General features: G+C 40.5%; 2 protein-coding genes across 3 annotated transcripts in view; one reads left to right on the forward strand and one right to left on the reverse strand.

Annotated features, from left to right (window-relative positions):
* Positions 1-242: 242 nt before the first annotated feature.
* On the reverse strand, positions 243-9,887 carry ARPC5 (actin related protein 2/3 complex subunit 5). Its single transcript, XM_049112148.1, has 4 exons — positions 9,554-9,887; positions 7,115-7,186; positions 4,693-4,869; positions 243-1,625 (listed from the first exon to the last, which is right to left on the reverse strand). Exons 1-4 carry the CDS (start codon positions 9,695-9,697, stop codon positions 1,563-1,565), a joined length of 456 nt encoding a protein of 151 aa, XP_048968105.1. The 5' UTR covers positions 9,698-9,887; the 3' UTR covers positions 243-1,562.
* A 253-nt stretch (positions 9,888-10,140) lies between these two features.
* The window catches only part of RGL1 (ral guanine nucleotide dissociation stimulator like 1), a 250,144-nt gene continuing 242,799 nt past the window's right edge, over positions 10,141-17,485 (forward strand). Inside the window, exon 1 of one of the 2 annotated variants that reach the window (XM_025430066.3) lies at positions 10,141-10,559. The gene's annotated coding sequence lies outside the window, so the exon portion shown is untranslated. The remainder of the gene's footprint in view (positions 10,560-17,485) is intronic. The other variant, XM_025430063.3, reaches the window with a different exon arrangement.

The raw sequence follows: 17,485 nt of genomic DNA on the forward strand, positions 1-17,485 counted from the left end.
CCAGATGCTCAGCTGGCATCCAGAGGGCTATGCAATCATTCCAAGGGCTCCAGTGGTGTCCTGACATCATTAATGACGCTCTTCCCTTTACCCCACTACTTTATATTTGAACAAAGTCATTTTAGAAATCTTCTGTACCAAATTACTTCTTGTCAAGAGTACAATAACCTGCTGGTAAAACAGGAAAGCTTCCCTCTTAATTAACCGCATGTTCAGAAATATTAAAATAAGAGCTAGGAAAATAAATTATTCAACACTGACATTTTATTTTCAGAACTTTATCATTTTTACAAAACAAAACAAAAAGCAGGTATCAAAAACAGCAAAGAGGTTATAGAATTTTCTCCACCAGTTTTCACATAAGACAGTGATTATGAAACCGGTGTCCAATGTAAATACTAAACACAGGCTGATTTCCCTCTTGGTCCTATGCATTCAGGTGGTTTTGGAGTTACTGAGTAATAACTTTTTATAAGCACCGGTCATTTTGTGAGAACCGATTTGGTTTGTCTAACAAAGTAAACACTTTTTGCTGTGTGGCATCTTCCTTTTTTAAAAACCACTGAGCTAAAATACAGAATGTGTATGTGTCTGGATCTGAACCAAATCTCTTAAGATCCTAATTACCCTGAAGAACACTGAAGACATTTATAGGGCATATGAAATACTAGTTATATGCCTCATAATGTCTAAGGCAGCTATTCTGTTTCTAAAGAAAATAGCATTTCATTCAGAGGCTGCCCAGAATTTGAACTTCATCACTGTTTCCACATCTTTTCTCATTTGGAGTAATTTTCCCAAAGAGGGCCATATTATTAGAACGAAGTTTTATGCTCATGTCAAAGAGGCTCTGGCATTTCATAGATATATTTTTGTAGAGCAAGACTCCTTGCTCTGGACCCTGGAGACCACAAAGAAATCAAGAGGCCATGATTATTGGATGCAAAGAGGAAGAAGCGTACTTAAGCTCACATGATCTGGAGGTAAGCAGAAACAAAGCTGGAACTTGGTAGTGGTGTTCATTCACCGCTTGTTCTGGAAACACATTTTGCTTAAATAAGGGAATTATGGTCCAGTTTTGCAATGTTAATGGCTGCCAGTTTCGCAAACATTATTTTTTTATAAAGATCATTTCCTGGCTAGCAATGAGTAAGGAAACTGGCCTCAAACTCTGATCAAATTTCTCACTATTAGTCAAAAACAAAACAAAACAGCAAAAACAAAAACAAAAACGCAAAAACAAAACAAAACCCCACCAGCCAATAGGGGTTAGAATTGCACAATTAAACTTGGAAGGCAAATTATACTATATACAGACAAGTATACACTGAAATCGTTTTGAAAGCATGAAACATTCCTGTTCATAAATATTTCCTCTGTGTTATTCCAATTTTCACAAAAGGAAAACTGATATGTAATTGTTCTTTACTGATATGAAAAAGGAAGCAAGAAGGCAAAGCTGAGAGAAACAGATGCTACCCAAAGGGCAGCGGTGGCATTTGGTTGTTTTGGTCTTTGTACCAGCGACTCCCACACCCACAGGATATCCAGTTCCTGCTGGACTACACAGTCTTCCTCGCAGTCAAGACTCGGACAATGGAGCCTACTCCTCCTGCAGCAAGTGCCTAAAAACAAACCAAAATGTAAACGCTGATGGAATTATAAAGGGCTAATTATCATACCCAAGTAAGACTTTTTTTCTTACAGAAGGAATGTGTGCGGCTATCAACTTCGGCTTCATTAATTTTCATAAACGTTCTTGAACACCAATTACGCACCCAGCACTGCAGAGCCAGTGATTGATAAAACCTTCACAGTCCCTGCCCTCGTGTACCTACATGCTCGTGAGATACTAGTTTACATTCTATAATTTTTTTCCCCCACATAATAGGATGTTCTTCAAGATTTACAGCATGTTCTTGCTGAAAACATGTGCTCAAATGTAAATTTAGGACATTCACTTTGCTCTTTTATTTTTTAAAAGATTTTATTTATTTATTCGTGAGAGAGAGAGAGAGAGAGAGAGAGAGGGAGGGAGAGAGAGAGGCAGAGACATAGGCAGAGGGAGAAGCAGGCTCCACGCAGGAAGCCTAATGTGGGACTCAATCCTGGGACTCCAGGATCATGCCCTGGGCCGAAGGCAGGCACTAAACCGCTGAGCCACCCAGGCATACCCACTTTGCTCTTTTAACACTGTCAGGGAAAAAGTTCAAACTGGTATCAACTACCCTAAGTCCCATTTAGATCAGCCAGCTTGTTAGATTCTTTTTATTCCTCCAAGCTAAAAGTGTATCATTTAATAGCTAAGAACTTAGGAACTTTAATTTTGACACTACCTTGAAAGACTGGAAGTCATGATCAAGTGTCAGGAGCTGAAAGCTCTAGCTTACTTACTGAATACTTTTGTGTACCGAGTACTGTGCTAGATGCTAGGGATATAGCACCTTCTGGTCTACTAGGAAGGGACAGAACATAAAAGAGAGATTATGTTAATATAACATAATGTACGAAATGACAGAGGTGTGCCCTGGGGTAAGGAGGTACTCAGGCAGGGAGGAAATCCTGAGCAAAGGTACAGAGGTGTGAAACAGTAAGGTGTGTCCTGGGAAAACATACTATTATGCTGCTCACTGCTGGAGCAAGGGGGATGAACGGCATAAAAGAGGAGTGGCTAGACTTTGGAACTTGAGCTTTACTCTGCAGGTGACTGAAAGGGTAGATCTGGATTTCAGAGAGGGCATTTGGCGACCGGGTGGAGAACAGATTCGAGAGAAGCAGAGCTGGTGGCTGGAGGCCTGTGTAGGAAGTTACAGCAAAAATCTGGGGGAGATGCTGCAAAGAGCTGCATCAGAGGGGTATCTAAGCGTGTGGCTGGAGAAGTATTTAGCAGACAGACAGGCAAAAATTGGTGATGATGTTAGGAAGCAATGAAGACTTGATGTGTGCCTCAGTTTCCCCATCCACCAAAAAAGGAATGATAGCAAGCTTTCCCTCCTACTATTTTTATGAAGATTAAAGGAGTTATTTATGAAGTGATTAGGAGAATGCTTGGAATACAGTAAGTGCTCCATCAGTGTCTGCTATGATCCTGGGACTGTACAGGAACCAGGATGCTTAGGTTGTTAAGCTGGCTCTTCATCTCTAAATTGAGGGTGATAAAGATGCTTATATGCCTCCTAAAGTTGTTCTAAGGCTTAAATGAAACATCATCTAATGGTACAGTGTCTGGCAAACGCAAAGTATTCCTGAATAGGATGACCATATACATTATTCTCCAACTGGTACACTGAGTGAAAGTGAACTATTCATAATCATGTTGGGACAACAGGCATAAACTGGAGCCATCTTGGGAAAATAGGGAGGTCTGGTTACCCTGTCCCTAAAAGTTAGGCTCTCTTTGACAGTGCATGAGTGATCAAGTGACTTGATTAAGACAAGTTCTACAGCCTATTCTCATCTTCCATTTGTGTTTTCACTCAGATACACGGACAACAGCTTCTAAAGACTGAGAGTTGGGAACTGAGAGATATTAGAATATACCCCTTCCCTGTGGTTGGTTCTATTTAAATGTTACACTGTTCACATCTGTACCCATATTACCCAAGAGTTGGGTATTAAAAATGACCTTACCAACTTTTTACCTAACGCTAAAAATTTCCCTTAGCTATTTTTTGAGGGACAGTGTACCACCATCTGCTCACACTGCAGAATCAAATGCATGAAAACAGAAAAACATTGAAGAACTCTTGATCTTACCCCACCTCTGATTTCTTTTCTTTAAATCCTGTAACATACAGAGCATGAAATTTGCTCCTTTAACCATCTTTCAGGGTAAAATTCAGTGGCACTCATTATATTCTCAGGATTATAGTCACCACTGTTTCCAATAATTTTCATCACCCTAAAAAGAAACACTGTCCCCATTAAGTAAGAACTCTCTATCCTCCCTTCCCCCAGTCCCTGATAACCTCTCATCTTCTCTCTCTCTCTCTCTGAATTTGCCTCTTCGAGGTATTTCCTGTAAGTGGAATCACACCGTAATTTGTCTTTCTGCAACAGGCTTACTTCACCTTGCACAACGTTTTCAAGGTTCATTCGTGCTGTGCCATGTATGTAATTTCCTTCTTTCTGTTGTTCAAAAAAACAAAATGTAGTGTATGCATAAAATGGAGTATCTGGGGGATCCCTGGGTGGCTCAGCAGTTAAGTGCCTGCCTTCTGCCCAGGGCGTGATCCCGGAGTCCTGGGATCGAGTCCCATGTCCGGCTCCCTGCATGGAGCCTGCTTCTCCCTCTGCCTGTGTCTCTCTGTGTCTCTCACGAATAAATAAATAAATCTTAAAAAAAAAAAGGATTATCTATTCATCCGTCCTTGGGCACATGTGTGTTTCTAACCTTCTGGCCATGGTCAACGAATTTTTTACTTTTATTGTTTATCTTATTTTCAAAGTTCGGATTTAGTTCCAAGTTCAAGATCATGTTGAATGAACAGTAATCGTTACTGAATAAATATGTGTTGCAAACCAAAATCTCTTAAGACTAGGGTTAGGAAACATAAATCTAAGCTTTCGTTTTCATGCATTTATTTGTAAAGAAAATGATGTAGTCAAAATAATGATTTAGGTGAGAAGAGCAGTCATGGTTACTTTCTATCAATAAGTGGCCAGTTGGAGGGACTCTAGGTCGTAACTTACCTTTTCATGCCATTGCAGTAACACAGCACTGCTGTTGTCAGAGGGGCTCTCGAAGCCTTTATAAATATATTTCATGAGGAGATCCACACCATTTTTGTCCAGGGACTGAACTGCCTTCTCGATATCATTAGCTTTAAAAGAGATGAGCACCTTCAAGACAATACTGCCCGCTCGATCCTGGGGACACAGAGAACAGAGCATTCACACGTAAGCACGTAGAGTGGTTGTTCTGGAAAAGGTGACACTTAAGACCTGATGGACATGGTGCAGCCCAGGTGGCTCAGCCATCAGCCCAGGGTGTGATCCTGGGGATCCGGGTTCGAGTCCCACATCAGGCTCCTGTGTGGAGCCTGCTTCTCCCTCTGCCTGTGTATCTGCCTCTCCCTTTCTCTGTGTCTCTCATGAATCAATAAATAAAATCCTTAAAAAAAAAAAAAAAAGACCTGATGGACATGAAAGAAGAATCCTTAGGGGTATTTGAGAAAAGTATTCAGAGGAAAGAAGGAAAGAACATGTGCTGTCACTGTATGTTCAGGGTGTTCAAGGAAAGCAGAAAGATCCCTGGTAGCCAGCGACATGGTGGAGGAGTAGGACAGGTCAGGAGGTAGCCGAAGACAGACCACGTAAGCCCTCGCAGGCCGCTGTGAAGACTGTGGCTTTCATTAAGAGAAAGGAGAAGATGTTGGAAGATATTGAGAACAGTGATAGAATCTGACCTGTGTATGAGATAACAGTGATATAATCTGACTCTGGCTGCCATGTTGAGGATGAGCTGATGGGAAGTTGGTGAGGGGCAGGGGACAAGGCTGGGAGACCAGTCTGGAAGTTACTGCAATAACATAGGCTGGTTTGGGCTAGCATGGTAGCTCAGGAGAACGACAGATTCTTGACATGTTTGAAGGAGAGCTGAAAGCATCTGCTTACAAAGAGATATGGTAATTTTCCAACTTTATTAAGTCGGCATTTAAATTTTACTTCTTGACCTCAGAGAAAACCCCAAAGACAAAGACAATGAATTGCAGTTCTACCTTGAACCATCCTTCAATAATAGTTAATAAAAATAACTTTTTAAGAAAATTTAAGTTTCCTGTCTACAGTAGGTAGATATAGTGATATTCATTTATAATTTTTTTTTCTGATAAAAGGCTGCTCCAAGAGCAAAGTTATTTTTCCACTCAAGAAGCCAAGCACTTAATTAAGAACACTTAATTTACCCTTTCAACAATTTCACTTCTCCTATTCAAGAAAGAGTGATTATCTTTGGCATTCCTACTGATCAGGAGTTTACAGAATGTTTCTACCACCTATTGCTGTCTTCAGTTTAAAGACTAAGCAATTACCCAATTTAGAAAAATATTCTTACAACCACAGCTATAACTTCCCACCCACAAACTGTGATAAAAACTCACCCATATAAAAGCAGAAGGTGGTAAAATTGAAATCTCAATGACGTCCCTCACCACTTTCAAAAACCAAAGAAATGTTTCCTCTCATTGTTGCCTAGATAATTATTATGCATTTACCTAAGTTATTACTAGTACTCAAATTAAAGAGATCCTTAGGGCTCCTACAGACAATGGGGTCAGAGCTCTGGGCTTCATTTTATACAATTAGTAAGTAAGTTCTCAAGTATTTCCGGAAAGACTGTTGCAGGGAACGTTAAGTCATGTTTTTCTGAAGGGCAATTTGGCAATGCCACTTGTAACAAAAGCCTTAAAAAATGGCATTCTAAAACCCGGCAATTCGCTTCTAGGAATTTATTCAAAGGAAATAATTAACAGTTTACTCAAAATTGTTCATTTCCGTACTGTTTACAACAACAAAAGGTCAATAATCTAAATACATGACAAAAGATTAGTTATATGTAAACTGCAGCATATCTATATGCAGCCATTAAAAAAGGTGCTTATAGAAATAAACTTACTGCCAAGGAAAGATGTCCATGAATATCATTAAAAAAGCCAATTACAAAACTCCCTTTTTATTTAAAAAACAACTACTAAGAGACAAGCTCTGTAAGCATATAACACCAGAAAGTAAAGACCGATGATCTCTGGGCAGTGGGATGATGACGATTACCCCTTTTTGCCTCTCTCTGAGTTTTCTATAAACATTTAATACTTGGATAATTTAGAAAAATTTTTAAAAAGCAACCAAATAGAATCTATTTATTTTGTAAAAGTATTGTTTATTCTTCAGGCCTATGCTCCAATTCCTCGAGTGCCTCCATTAAACACTCTGAAATGGTCTCTCATAACTCAGTATTAGAGTGAGATTATTTTCATATGTAAATTTTTACCTAACAAACTACACAGAGTAAGCTCCTGTATGTCAAAGACAATAAACAGTTAAACTATTTGTTGATTCCATGATACTTCAGAGGATTTTGGAAAGAATGCTAAGACACCAGCGTCTGACTCACCTTCACGGCCTGACTCTTGGTGTTGATAGGGGGATTTTTCAGAGCTGCCTGTAGGGCGGCTGTCATGTTTCCTGTGATGGAGGTTAAGGGGATAGCAGCAAAGGGGAGCCTTCAGAAAAACATCGGAACTACCAGGTATCATTGGTTCTTAAGACTTGACTTTATACGTAGAAAGAAAAATTACCACGATCGCTATGTTCAATATTGGAAAACTCAGTATGTTGGTTTCAAGGATGTCAATCACATGTAAAACACAGAGAACATAAGAGGAGGTAATAAGGCAAAGACCAGTTCCGGCCTGGCTCTAATTACTAAATGAACACTTCGAGAGCCTTTTATTTTCCAGTAAGACACATATGAAACATTATTCAGAGTGATACGTATATTTTAAATTACATATCTACGTATTAGAATTATTAGGTCCCCAAATGAAACAGCATACCCTCAACCAAAATGTCTTTTTATGTGATTCTTAACTGGAAAAATATGGACCAAACTTTTGCTAGAATTATATTCTATCTTAATTGAAATACTTGTAGAAAATGCTGGTAATTATTCCAGCACTCTACATGATACACATTAGTAACCTCTCAATATTAACAAAAGATCTAATAATTCAATGTCCTTTAGGCTGTAGCTTAATTTTTCTGTTTTGCATATTTTCTCTTATACTTCCAAAAAGGTCATTGACACTGTTTTAGGTCATACCTATTAAATTTAGTCTTTGAAAGCACCAGTGAGTTAGCAAGTATGAGACACGGAAGGCCAATCAGACTGTCAGAATATACAGTCATTCCCCTAAAAGGAAAACCACAGAGTTCATTTGTTCCTCCATCTGTAGTGCCTGACTAGAGCTGGTCTCTTCTGGTTGCAACAAGAGAAGAGACAATATCTTTTAAGATAAAGAGATTAGAAAGCAGATCCATTTTATGGATCCAGCCGTACCAGTTGAGAGTCAGCACCCATCAACCTAAAGTTAGTTCACAAAACGTCATTTATCCATTACAAAGAATGTTTTCAGACAGAATAATGTTCATTGCTTATGTTTGGAAAAAAAAGAACAAAACAAAACCAAAACACCCCAAAACAAAAACCCCCTATGGCTGGTGGTAAGCTGTTATTTCCAAGGCTTAACAAACTTCTAGAAAAGCTTCCTTTGGCAGACTGGCTCATTTTTAAGACTTAAAGCACTTACGTATTTAAATAATGCAACAGAGCAACAGCTGACTGTGAGAGTTGTGGAAATCAAAGAAACATCTGTATGTTGGTAAATGTTTAATGCTGTATTTTAGGTGCCTTTAAGACTAGATATAGTCACAACCAATATTTTCACTCCTATTTCCCCATTATACTTTAATAGAACATTGATGAGGAGAGGTTTAAAAAGTCTTCCCTATCTTATGAATACATTCAAGAATAATTAGAAGTGAGTGAATTCAGTAATTGAGAATCTCTAGAACTACAGCTTTAGCTGTTGCAACATTTACATTTTTCTAAAAGAGATGTGGTGCCAAATACTCGCTCAACACTGATGAATATTCAAATATGCAAAAAAAAAAAAAAAAAAAAACAACACCAAAAACCCCAGGAACTGACAGCCGCATTTTAACTGAAATGGAAATGGATTTCAGGATTGCAAAAAAAAAAAAAATAAAAAAATAAAAAATGATGCTGCTTTGCGCAAAATGACTCATCGTCTATTTTGCTCATCATCTACTTTATTCACTGGGGCTTATCTTAAATATTTCCAGGGATTCTCCACCTGCCATCCCTGTGCATTGTCCCCTTGCTTCGCAGGTAGAAGCCTCCAAGCTTCCTTGTCGGGAGCTGGCCGTTTCGTACTCACTCCGTTTCCCCGGGGCTAACACATTCGTATCTGCAACAAATTCCTTTCTCTGTAAATAACTATAATTATTAAAAGGGCCCAGGGGCTAAAAAGGCCAGGGGGCCTCGACCGTGCACACCGCCCCATGCCTCCCCGCGAGGAATGAACTCTCCTAACGCGGCCGAAGAGCGAACCGCCAGCACCACGACGCAGGCAGCCCGCTCCCCGCAATCGCACACCTCCGGAGGGGCGGGGGGACCTCCGTGACCCCGGGCCCGGGCCCCTGCCCCTCCCCCCGGGGCCGGCGGACAGCAGCCGAGGCCTCCCCTCCGAGCCCCGAGGGCGCGGCCGCCCCGCCGCTTCCCGGGGCAGCGACTCGGGCCGCCACCTGAGGAGTCGGGGCGGGGGCGGGCTCCGGGGTGACCCGGGGTGACCCGGGGTGACTCGGCTAGACGCGGGAGCGTCCCCGGCCGCCCGTCCGGCGGACCCCGCAGGGCCAGAGCCGCCGCCCCTGCCCCGGGAGCGGCCCGGCGGGCGGGGTCCCCGGGCGGGGTCGCGGGGTCCCGGGGCGGGGCGGGCCGGGAGCGCGGGGAGGCCGGCAAACGCCAAGGATATTGCCGCAGGCAGGAGTCCACCTCGCCTTCGTCGGGCCCGGCCTGCCCGTCGCCCCCGTCCTCCTCGTCCACGAACTTGTTCTCGTCGTACTCATCCACGTCCACCTTCCGGAACCGGGCCGACGACACCGTGTTCTTCGACATCGCGAGCCGGACCGGCGGCCTAAGCCTCCTCTCGGTGCTGCCTCGCCCTCGGGAAGCGCAGCCCACCAGGAACCCGCAGCCCGGGCGCCTTCACTTCCCTCTTCCGCTCTGGGGCGTCGCCGGCAGCCGCGGCTCGGACGCTTCTGGGCCTGCGCGCTGGCGGCGCTCCTTCCTCCTCGGCGACATGCTCTCCGCCCGCCGCCCACGCCGCCCCCGCTCCTCCCGGGCGCGCGCGCGAGGGAGGGCGCGCCGGGCGCAGTGCGCAGGCGCGGGCTCGCGGCAGGAAGGGGGCGGGGCGGGGCGAGGGGGCGGGGGCGGGGCCGGGGGCGGGCCGAAAGCGGCGCCGCGGGCAGAGGTGAGAGGCGATTGGCCGTCCGCGGGCGTCACGTGATCCCCAGGGGGTTTCCATAGCAACGCTTCTCTGCGGTCCCGCGGAAGGGGGGCGGCGGGGGTCTTAGGCTGGCGGCTATGGGCTCTGGGGGCGGGTGGCTCCTGCTGCCGCCGCCGCCGCCGCCGCCGCCGCCAGCGACCTGTCGCCGGGGTCCTGCGTGAGGTCCGGCTGGCCCGGACTTGCCTGTGGGGTGGGATGGACTGGTGGCCGGACCGAGTCCCCTGCAGTTGGCAGGAGTATGGGGCGGAGTGATGCGCGCCCGGGCGCCCAGCGTCGGTCTAGTTGTCAGAGGCATCACTTGGGACCGTGCGCTGCCGGTGGCTGCGTTCCTGAGCCGGGAGCCCCTTTCCCGGGGCTGGAGCTACGCCGCGCGGCCAGCGGGAAGTCCCCAAGGACGGAGTCGAAAGGTCGTCTCTTATCTGGCTGTGCTGTGTGACAGCATCCCGACGGCACCTGCAGAGCCTGAACTAGGTATCATCTCCTTGGGGAGGGAGACGGAGGTTCTGGGCAAGGGCTCGCGTGGCAGACCTGGGGCGGACCTGTGGAATTTGGGGTAGGGTCAGTCACCGGCATCTTAAAAATAAGTGGTGGTTTGGAGCAAGCACGGAAGAAAAGGATAGGGGCGAGCTATGCCCTCCGGTGCTGTGGGGAAACAAAACGTGTGAGGATTAGTAGGTTTGAGATGAAGATTTATATTTGTGATTTGAGATTTATATGATCCTGCTAGGCCAGCTTTTTATTACATTGGACATCCTCGTTTCTGAGAGCAAAGCCCTTACTGAGGAGGCAAAGGCACTAACACTAAAGAAATGGTAGTTGTGCTGTGTGTGTAACACCGAAGCACAAATATTTGCAGAATAAAATTATTTTGGACATTTAGCTGGACGCTGCTCAGATAGCTTTATGTTTTCCTGACATCCTCTCAGGTCTCGTTCAATTCCACCTCTAGCAGAAAGCCAGCTGTTGCCCTGTTGATACCCCAATCCTTGGTTTCCTGTGCTGTATTGAAACGAGCCCTGGACTTAGAATCAAAAACCCTGGCTGAAGTATTGACTTCCACTCATAATCTATTTGATTGAGGCATGCCACTTAAAATCCTCAATTTCAGGTTCCTCGTTGCTAAAGTGGAGCTAATAATAACGTACTTCGCGAGATTGTTCTGAGGACTAAGTACGGGAAAGTGTTCTGAAGCTCTAAAATTCTACATAGATGCAAAATGCATGTTACTTGTACCATTGATTTTGGCGTTAGTCTTACGAATTACTTAATGACATATCATGTTTTATCTTGCTCCTGGAAGAGATCAAAAGATTCTGGAGGGCAAAGACTTGCCTTTTATTTATTTTGTATCTTGCTTTACATCTGATGTAATGCTAAGCATGCAGGCAGTGCTCAATACATTCTGGTACTCAATTATTCATTGATGAATGAATAAAATGTGAAAGGCAGTACAGTTTGAAAGTCACACTGAACATAATGAATCAGTAAGAAAAGGAAGAGAGATCTCAAAATCAAACATTTGTGGGACAGATATGCATACATATGTATATATGTATATCTGTATCTACACTGACATATATACATAGTTGTATATGTATGTATGTGGATATATATACATGTATAAATATATGGAGAGAGACTGAAAGAGTTCACAGGAATGGAATGCACCCTTTCTTCTTGGAAGGAAGAAGCAATATGGCATTTTTCTCCTCCCAATTAAACCACCCTTCTGGAAAATTTATCATTTAGGTGATAGAAGTGACATTTCTTTAAATTAACATTCAAGTTATCTGCAAACACATGATAAAAACTCTCCCCCATACTGTTTTAACAGAGCAAAGGAAAATTTTCTACCTGTTGGTAATATTTATTTTAAAAAGTCATATACCAAAGTATCAGACCATTACTATGGTAAGTGGCATTATATAACTTAGAATATAAGATTTGTTTTAATATTTCTTCCTCAGTCTCAATCTTTTGCTAACTTTAGTAAGAGCCAAACAGTGTACTTGTTTTGATGTTGAAGACGATTGCACTTTTCCCTTCTTATAAATCAAGATTTTCTTTGAAGGGAAAATTGAACATTAGAGAAGTGCTACTGAGAACAAACAGAAACAAGAATTTAAGACTAATGTGTCCCTTCTCTTACATTTCTCTTCTTTTGTATTAGGTTTTATTTAGACGGTGTCTTTATTGTCTTATTTTAGAACTGGGAAAGAATCCTGGGGTAGAAATCAACTTAAGGGAATAGTGAGAGGAATTTAAAAAATCGAGTTGCTCAAGGGTATAATTGATTTGATTACTCAGAATTTTGCTGTATATGTTGAATATGTTAAATATAATTAATCAATTCTCAGTTGCATAATACATTTAAGATGTAATAATGTCGAAAAGGTCCTTTTCCAATGCGGTATTTTTTATCATCTCACGATGCTAAGTACCTAGTACATAGTAGGTATGAAACACATTTCTACCCAATGAATAATCTGACAATTTTGCTATCATATTTAGAGATTGGGTATTTCTTAATGGACACTTTAATTTCCTCCCTACCCCAATCAGCTAACAGTTAAATCTATAAAGCTTTAGGGAATGTGTGTGTGTATGTGTGTGTGTGAAGAAATCTGTCTTTAATTATCTTTTACTTATTTTGCAAATGACAATTTTTAATGTTAATCATAGTACTTAATTCATTTTAGATACTATTACTCTCCATATTTTAATTTTTCAAATGAGTGTTTATCCCTAAAATAAAGGATCCGTAACGTTTTAAGACATTTTATTTATTGTGCAAATAACTTGGTTTGGCTGAATACTAATGACTAGATCTCAATTTTCTCAAGGTTAGTGCTGCATGATAGAGTGTAGCTCCTTTTTATTATCTGTGATAATGCAAAGAGTAAAAGATCTTTTTAATTAGAAGGGATTTTGATAAAACCGTTTTATAATAGATCTTTCCTTTCAGATATTTTAAGCTGAGTACTCTACCTACCATGTGCTTCTTTTCCCCAGCCTTGCCACTAAATACTCAACGAAGACATTGAGTCCCACAGCAATGAAATGGAAGTGAGCCCAGTGTTAATCAAATGTATCAAACATGAGTTATAAATATAAAATTAATAAGTAAATTTCAGTTCTAGTCATGATGATGTAATACCACTGTCTTCTAGCAACATAATTACTACAATATAAAAAGTTTTTTTTATCATGTTACCTAGACTATAGTATGGTCTAATGCTTATAGATAATATCCAAATGAACTGATTAACTGGTTCTGTGTTGACACCAACAACCTTCCACACCTTCAGTTTTTGCTTTGTGATTTATTTTAGCTTTATATAACTTTATGAGTACACACTAAGGTAGGGTAGAAAGGGTGAACTATTTTACAATGGGACCTTTATTTACATACTAGTCCTTCTAAGATTAAAAATTTTTAAATCTGTACTCTTGTCTCAGGAAAAGTGTTTAGTGCTAAATGAAACAATAAACCTTGTTTTTATTTATTATTATTTTTTTTTTAATTTTTTTTTAATTTTATTTATGATAGTCACAGAGAGAGAGAGAGAGAGAGAGAGAGAGGCAGAGACACAGGCAGAGGGAGAAGCAGGCTCCATGCACCGGGAGCCCGACGTGGGATTCGATCCCGGGTCTCCAGGATCGCGCCCTGGGCCAAAGGCAGGCGCCAAACCGCTGCGCCACCCAGGGATCCCTAAACCTTGTTTTTAAATATTGTTTTGAATGGGACTCTTATTTATTTTTTTTTACCTGCTTATGATAGTGTTAAGAGAAGCTATGGATTCAAACATTTGTTTATTCTCTTTCTTTCCCATTACTGGGATCTCTTATTATGCTAACAGTTGGTTTAAGGTTATATTTTTTGTCATAGTATACAATCATAATGTTTAAGATAATGATAACTTACATTTTCTTTTCTAAAATTTATATCACTTTTATTTTTTTATCTTATTGCATTAATTGGACTTTCAAATCAGTGTTGAAAAACTGGGTGATAATAAGCATCTCTTGTTTCTATTTTAATGGAAATAGTGTTGGTATTTTACCAGTTTATATTTCCTATTGTTTTAGGATATTTAGGAATGACTGCTGAAATTGTCAAATGTTTTTTTGAGGGGTCTAATGATAAAAAATGTGTTATTTTTTATCTTTTAATTTGTAAATGTATGAATTATATATATATATATAGCACTGAACTATTCTCATATTTCTAAAATAGATTCTGGTTACTATTTTAATTACTTGATAGATTCAATTAGTTTCTGTTTTGTTTACATGATTTCAGAATCAATATGTATAAGTGAGATTGGCGCATAGTATATATTTGTGCCATCTCTATTCAATTTTGATATTAGTATAGCTTTGTAAGATGAATTGAGAATATTTCCACCTTCTTTTCTATGCTCTGGAAAAGTTTGAATAGTAGGGAATTACTAAGCTATTTTTTCTTTGCATGTTACAAAATGTGCTTGCAGAGTTATCTGGACTTGTTCATGTTTTTAGAGTTAGATCTTTGATCATCTTTATCTTCTGTGGTTTTTGACTAGTTTTCTTTCCTTTTTGACTCAATTTTATAATTTACATTTAATAATTATGCATTCCATCTAGATTGCCAATGTATTGGCAAAAAATTGCACAAAATATTTTCTTACAATTATTTTAATATCTTTCATGACCATGGACTTATTACTTCCCTTGTTGCTTTAAGCAAAATATTAAAACCAAACTTTTTTCTCCCCCTAACCTGATTATTACAAATGCTAGTAATACATCTTTCCTTCTTCTAGAAGATAAAATTTATAGTTTTGGTAAAATTGGAAAGATCCTGCAATTCCTATTTTTTCTACTGTCTATTCTAATTCTATCAATATTTTATTAATAATTGCAACTGCCCCATGAATGGTTTTATGTTAGACCTGGTAAACAATCTCTTTATTTACATTATTTAATCCTCAGAGTAGCTTTAGGGCTTAGGAATTAATGTGTCCATTTTATGGATGAGGAAACTAAGACTAAGAGAGATTATGTAACTCAGCCAATAATACTCCACCAGCAAGTGGCAGACTGGTATGGTAATTAGGTGTGTCACATTCCAAAGCTTTTGCTTTTAATCACCACTCTCTGCTTTCAGTACCTCTTTCTCATTATTCCCAACTGTACTGCTCACCTTGGTGCTAAAAATAACGATATAACTATCAGGGTCCAAATAAACCCACACATAGCTTTTCAATAGCTTAAAATGAACTCTAAACTGTGAACTTAAAAGATCTTGTTATTGTAATGATGGTTTTTGGTAAAGATTTTGTTTATTTATTCATGAGAGACACAGAGGCAGAGACACAGAGGCAGAGGGAGAAGCAGGCTCCCCGTGGGGAGTCCAATGTGGAACTCGATCCCAGGACCCTGTGATCATGACCTGAGCCAAAGTCAGACGCTCAACCACTGAGCCACCCAGGTGCCGCTGTAATGATTTTTTAAAAGATGTTTGTTTTCCAGATACTTGTGAGCTTTCCTCATTTTATCTTAGTATTTTGAGACTAGACATAGGGCCTGTTACCTAATATTTGGTCTATCACAAAGGATGTCACTTTTTTTTAAGTATATGTATATGTATATGAAGAGATATATGTATATGAAGTATATGAAGAGATCAGTAGGTGTTGATGGATAATCCCACTTAATTTTTTTTAAATTGTGGCAAAATACACATAGCATGCAATTTACTGTCAACCATTTTTAAGAGTACCCTTAAGTAGTATTGTACAATCATCACTACTATCCATATCCAGACCTTTTTTTATCTTGCAGAACTGAGACTCCATACCCCTTAAACAGTAACTCCCCATTCCCCACTCTCCCCAGCCCCTGATGAGCAGGGGCTTTCTATCATCTATAAATTTTTTACTTTCTGCTCTATAAATTTGACAATTCTATGTACCTCATATTAGTGAATTCATACAGTACTTGATTTTTTTTTTTTTTTGTGATGTTTATTTCACTTAGTTTGATTTCCTTTCCACAACTGTAGCAAGTGTCAGGGTATTGCTCCTTTTTAATGATGAATAGTGTTCCGTTTTATGTACACTAAAATGTGGAATGTTTCCACATTCTCTTTATCCATTCATCTATTGATGAATACTTGAATAATACTTGGATTACTTATGGCCATTATGAATAATGCTGCTATGAATATGGGTATACAAAGATCTGAGACCCCACTTTTAATTCTTTTGGTTATATACTCAGAATTGCTGGATCATCTACTTTTTTAATTTTGTAAGGCACCAATTCCACTTAATTCACTAAATAGAGTAATAAAACAATATTCCGTTGCCTTGGGTCTCTGATTTGGAACATTCCTGAGAGTCAGAGACATCAAGGAAAGGTAATCTCAGGATTTATATTTGGGATGAGGTTCCTAGGTAAAACAAAGAGAATAGGGGATGGGAGGCTGCCCAAACTCTGGGATCTAGAATTACTTAAGTTCTCCAGCCCAGCCCACCCCACCCAGCTTCCCTAGCTCCCATAGTCTTCAGGATGACTATTGATAACAGTAGTCTGAACAGAACTACAGAAAGGCCTCAGTACAGGCAAAAATGGGTGTTGATTTTCCCAGGCTTTGGGTCCATATTGTTACTATTTTGAGAGCCATTAAAGCATAGGGATTAAGAACAGGGATTCTGGAGCTAGAGCTCCTGGGTTTGATCTCAGCTCAGGCTTTACTACATGAGCTCTCTGTGCCTCAGTTTCCTTATTTGAAAATAGATGTTATAATAATACCTACCTCAGGATTATTGGGAGGATTAAATGAATTAATATATGTAACTGCTTAGAAAAGCACTTGACATATAGTTCTCATAATACTGTTTTTAATTAGTAGAAGTTACCATGTAGCTTTCCATACCTTTGGAAATAAGATGAATAACGTGATGTTCTCTGAGCTAAACGCTTTGGATCACATGAACTTTAGAATAAAAAAAGATATGTAACAGCAGTTTAAAGAGATAAGATTTGCACCCAGGCCAGCAGAACTAGATGGTAGCTTGATAAAACATTAACAGCTATAGAGAATGGATACTAGTCGTGACAGGAGTTGGTTATAAAGGTTATATTGTCTCTTATAGTCTCGGCCCACTCGAACACTGTCCAGGGATCAGGTGCCCTTTTGGATCCCACCATTTCAGGGATAGTGTCCCTGGCAAGCAGAGTGTGATAGCACTAAGCATTTGATTCAAATAATGAATTCCTCTAATCTGCAAAGCAACCTTCTGATTTTAACTTGGCTTCTCAGGTAGCTTCTCTGCATGGAGAGGCTGTATATGTGACACAACTTGAATTACCTGCTTGCATATCCAGTTGTAAGTCTCACTGGAAACTAG

The sequence above is a fragment of the Canis lupus genome, chromosome 7 (genome assembly GCF_003254725.2).
Source record: "Canis lupus dingo isolate Sandy chromosome 7, ASM325472v2, whole genome shotgun sequence".
NCBI lineage: Eukaryota > Metazoa > Chordata > Mammalia > Carnivora > Canidae > Canis > Canis lupus.

Excerpts from the sequence above, each read along its gene's own strand:
- ARPC5 (XM_049112148.1), bottom strand. The coding sequence starts at position 9,697 with ATGTCGAAGAACACGGTGTCGTCGGCCCGGTTCCGGAAGGTGGACGTG. Across the intron at positions 4,870-7,114 it reads CCAAGAGTCAGGCCGTGAAG|GATCGAGCGGGCAGTATTGT; the intron begins GTGAGTCAGACG and ends CTGTGTCCCCAG. Across the intron at positions 1,626-4,692 it reads TACTGCAATGGCATGAAAAG|GCACTTGCTGCAGGAGGAGT; the intron begins GTAAGTTACGAC and ends GTTTGTTTTTAG.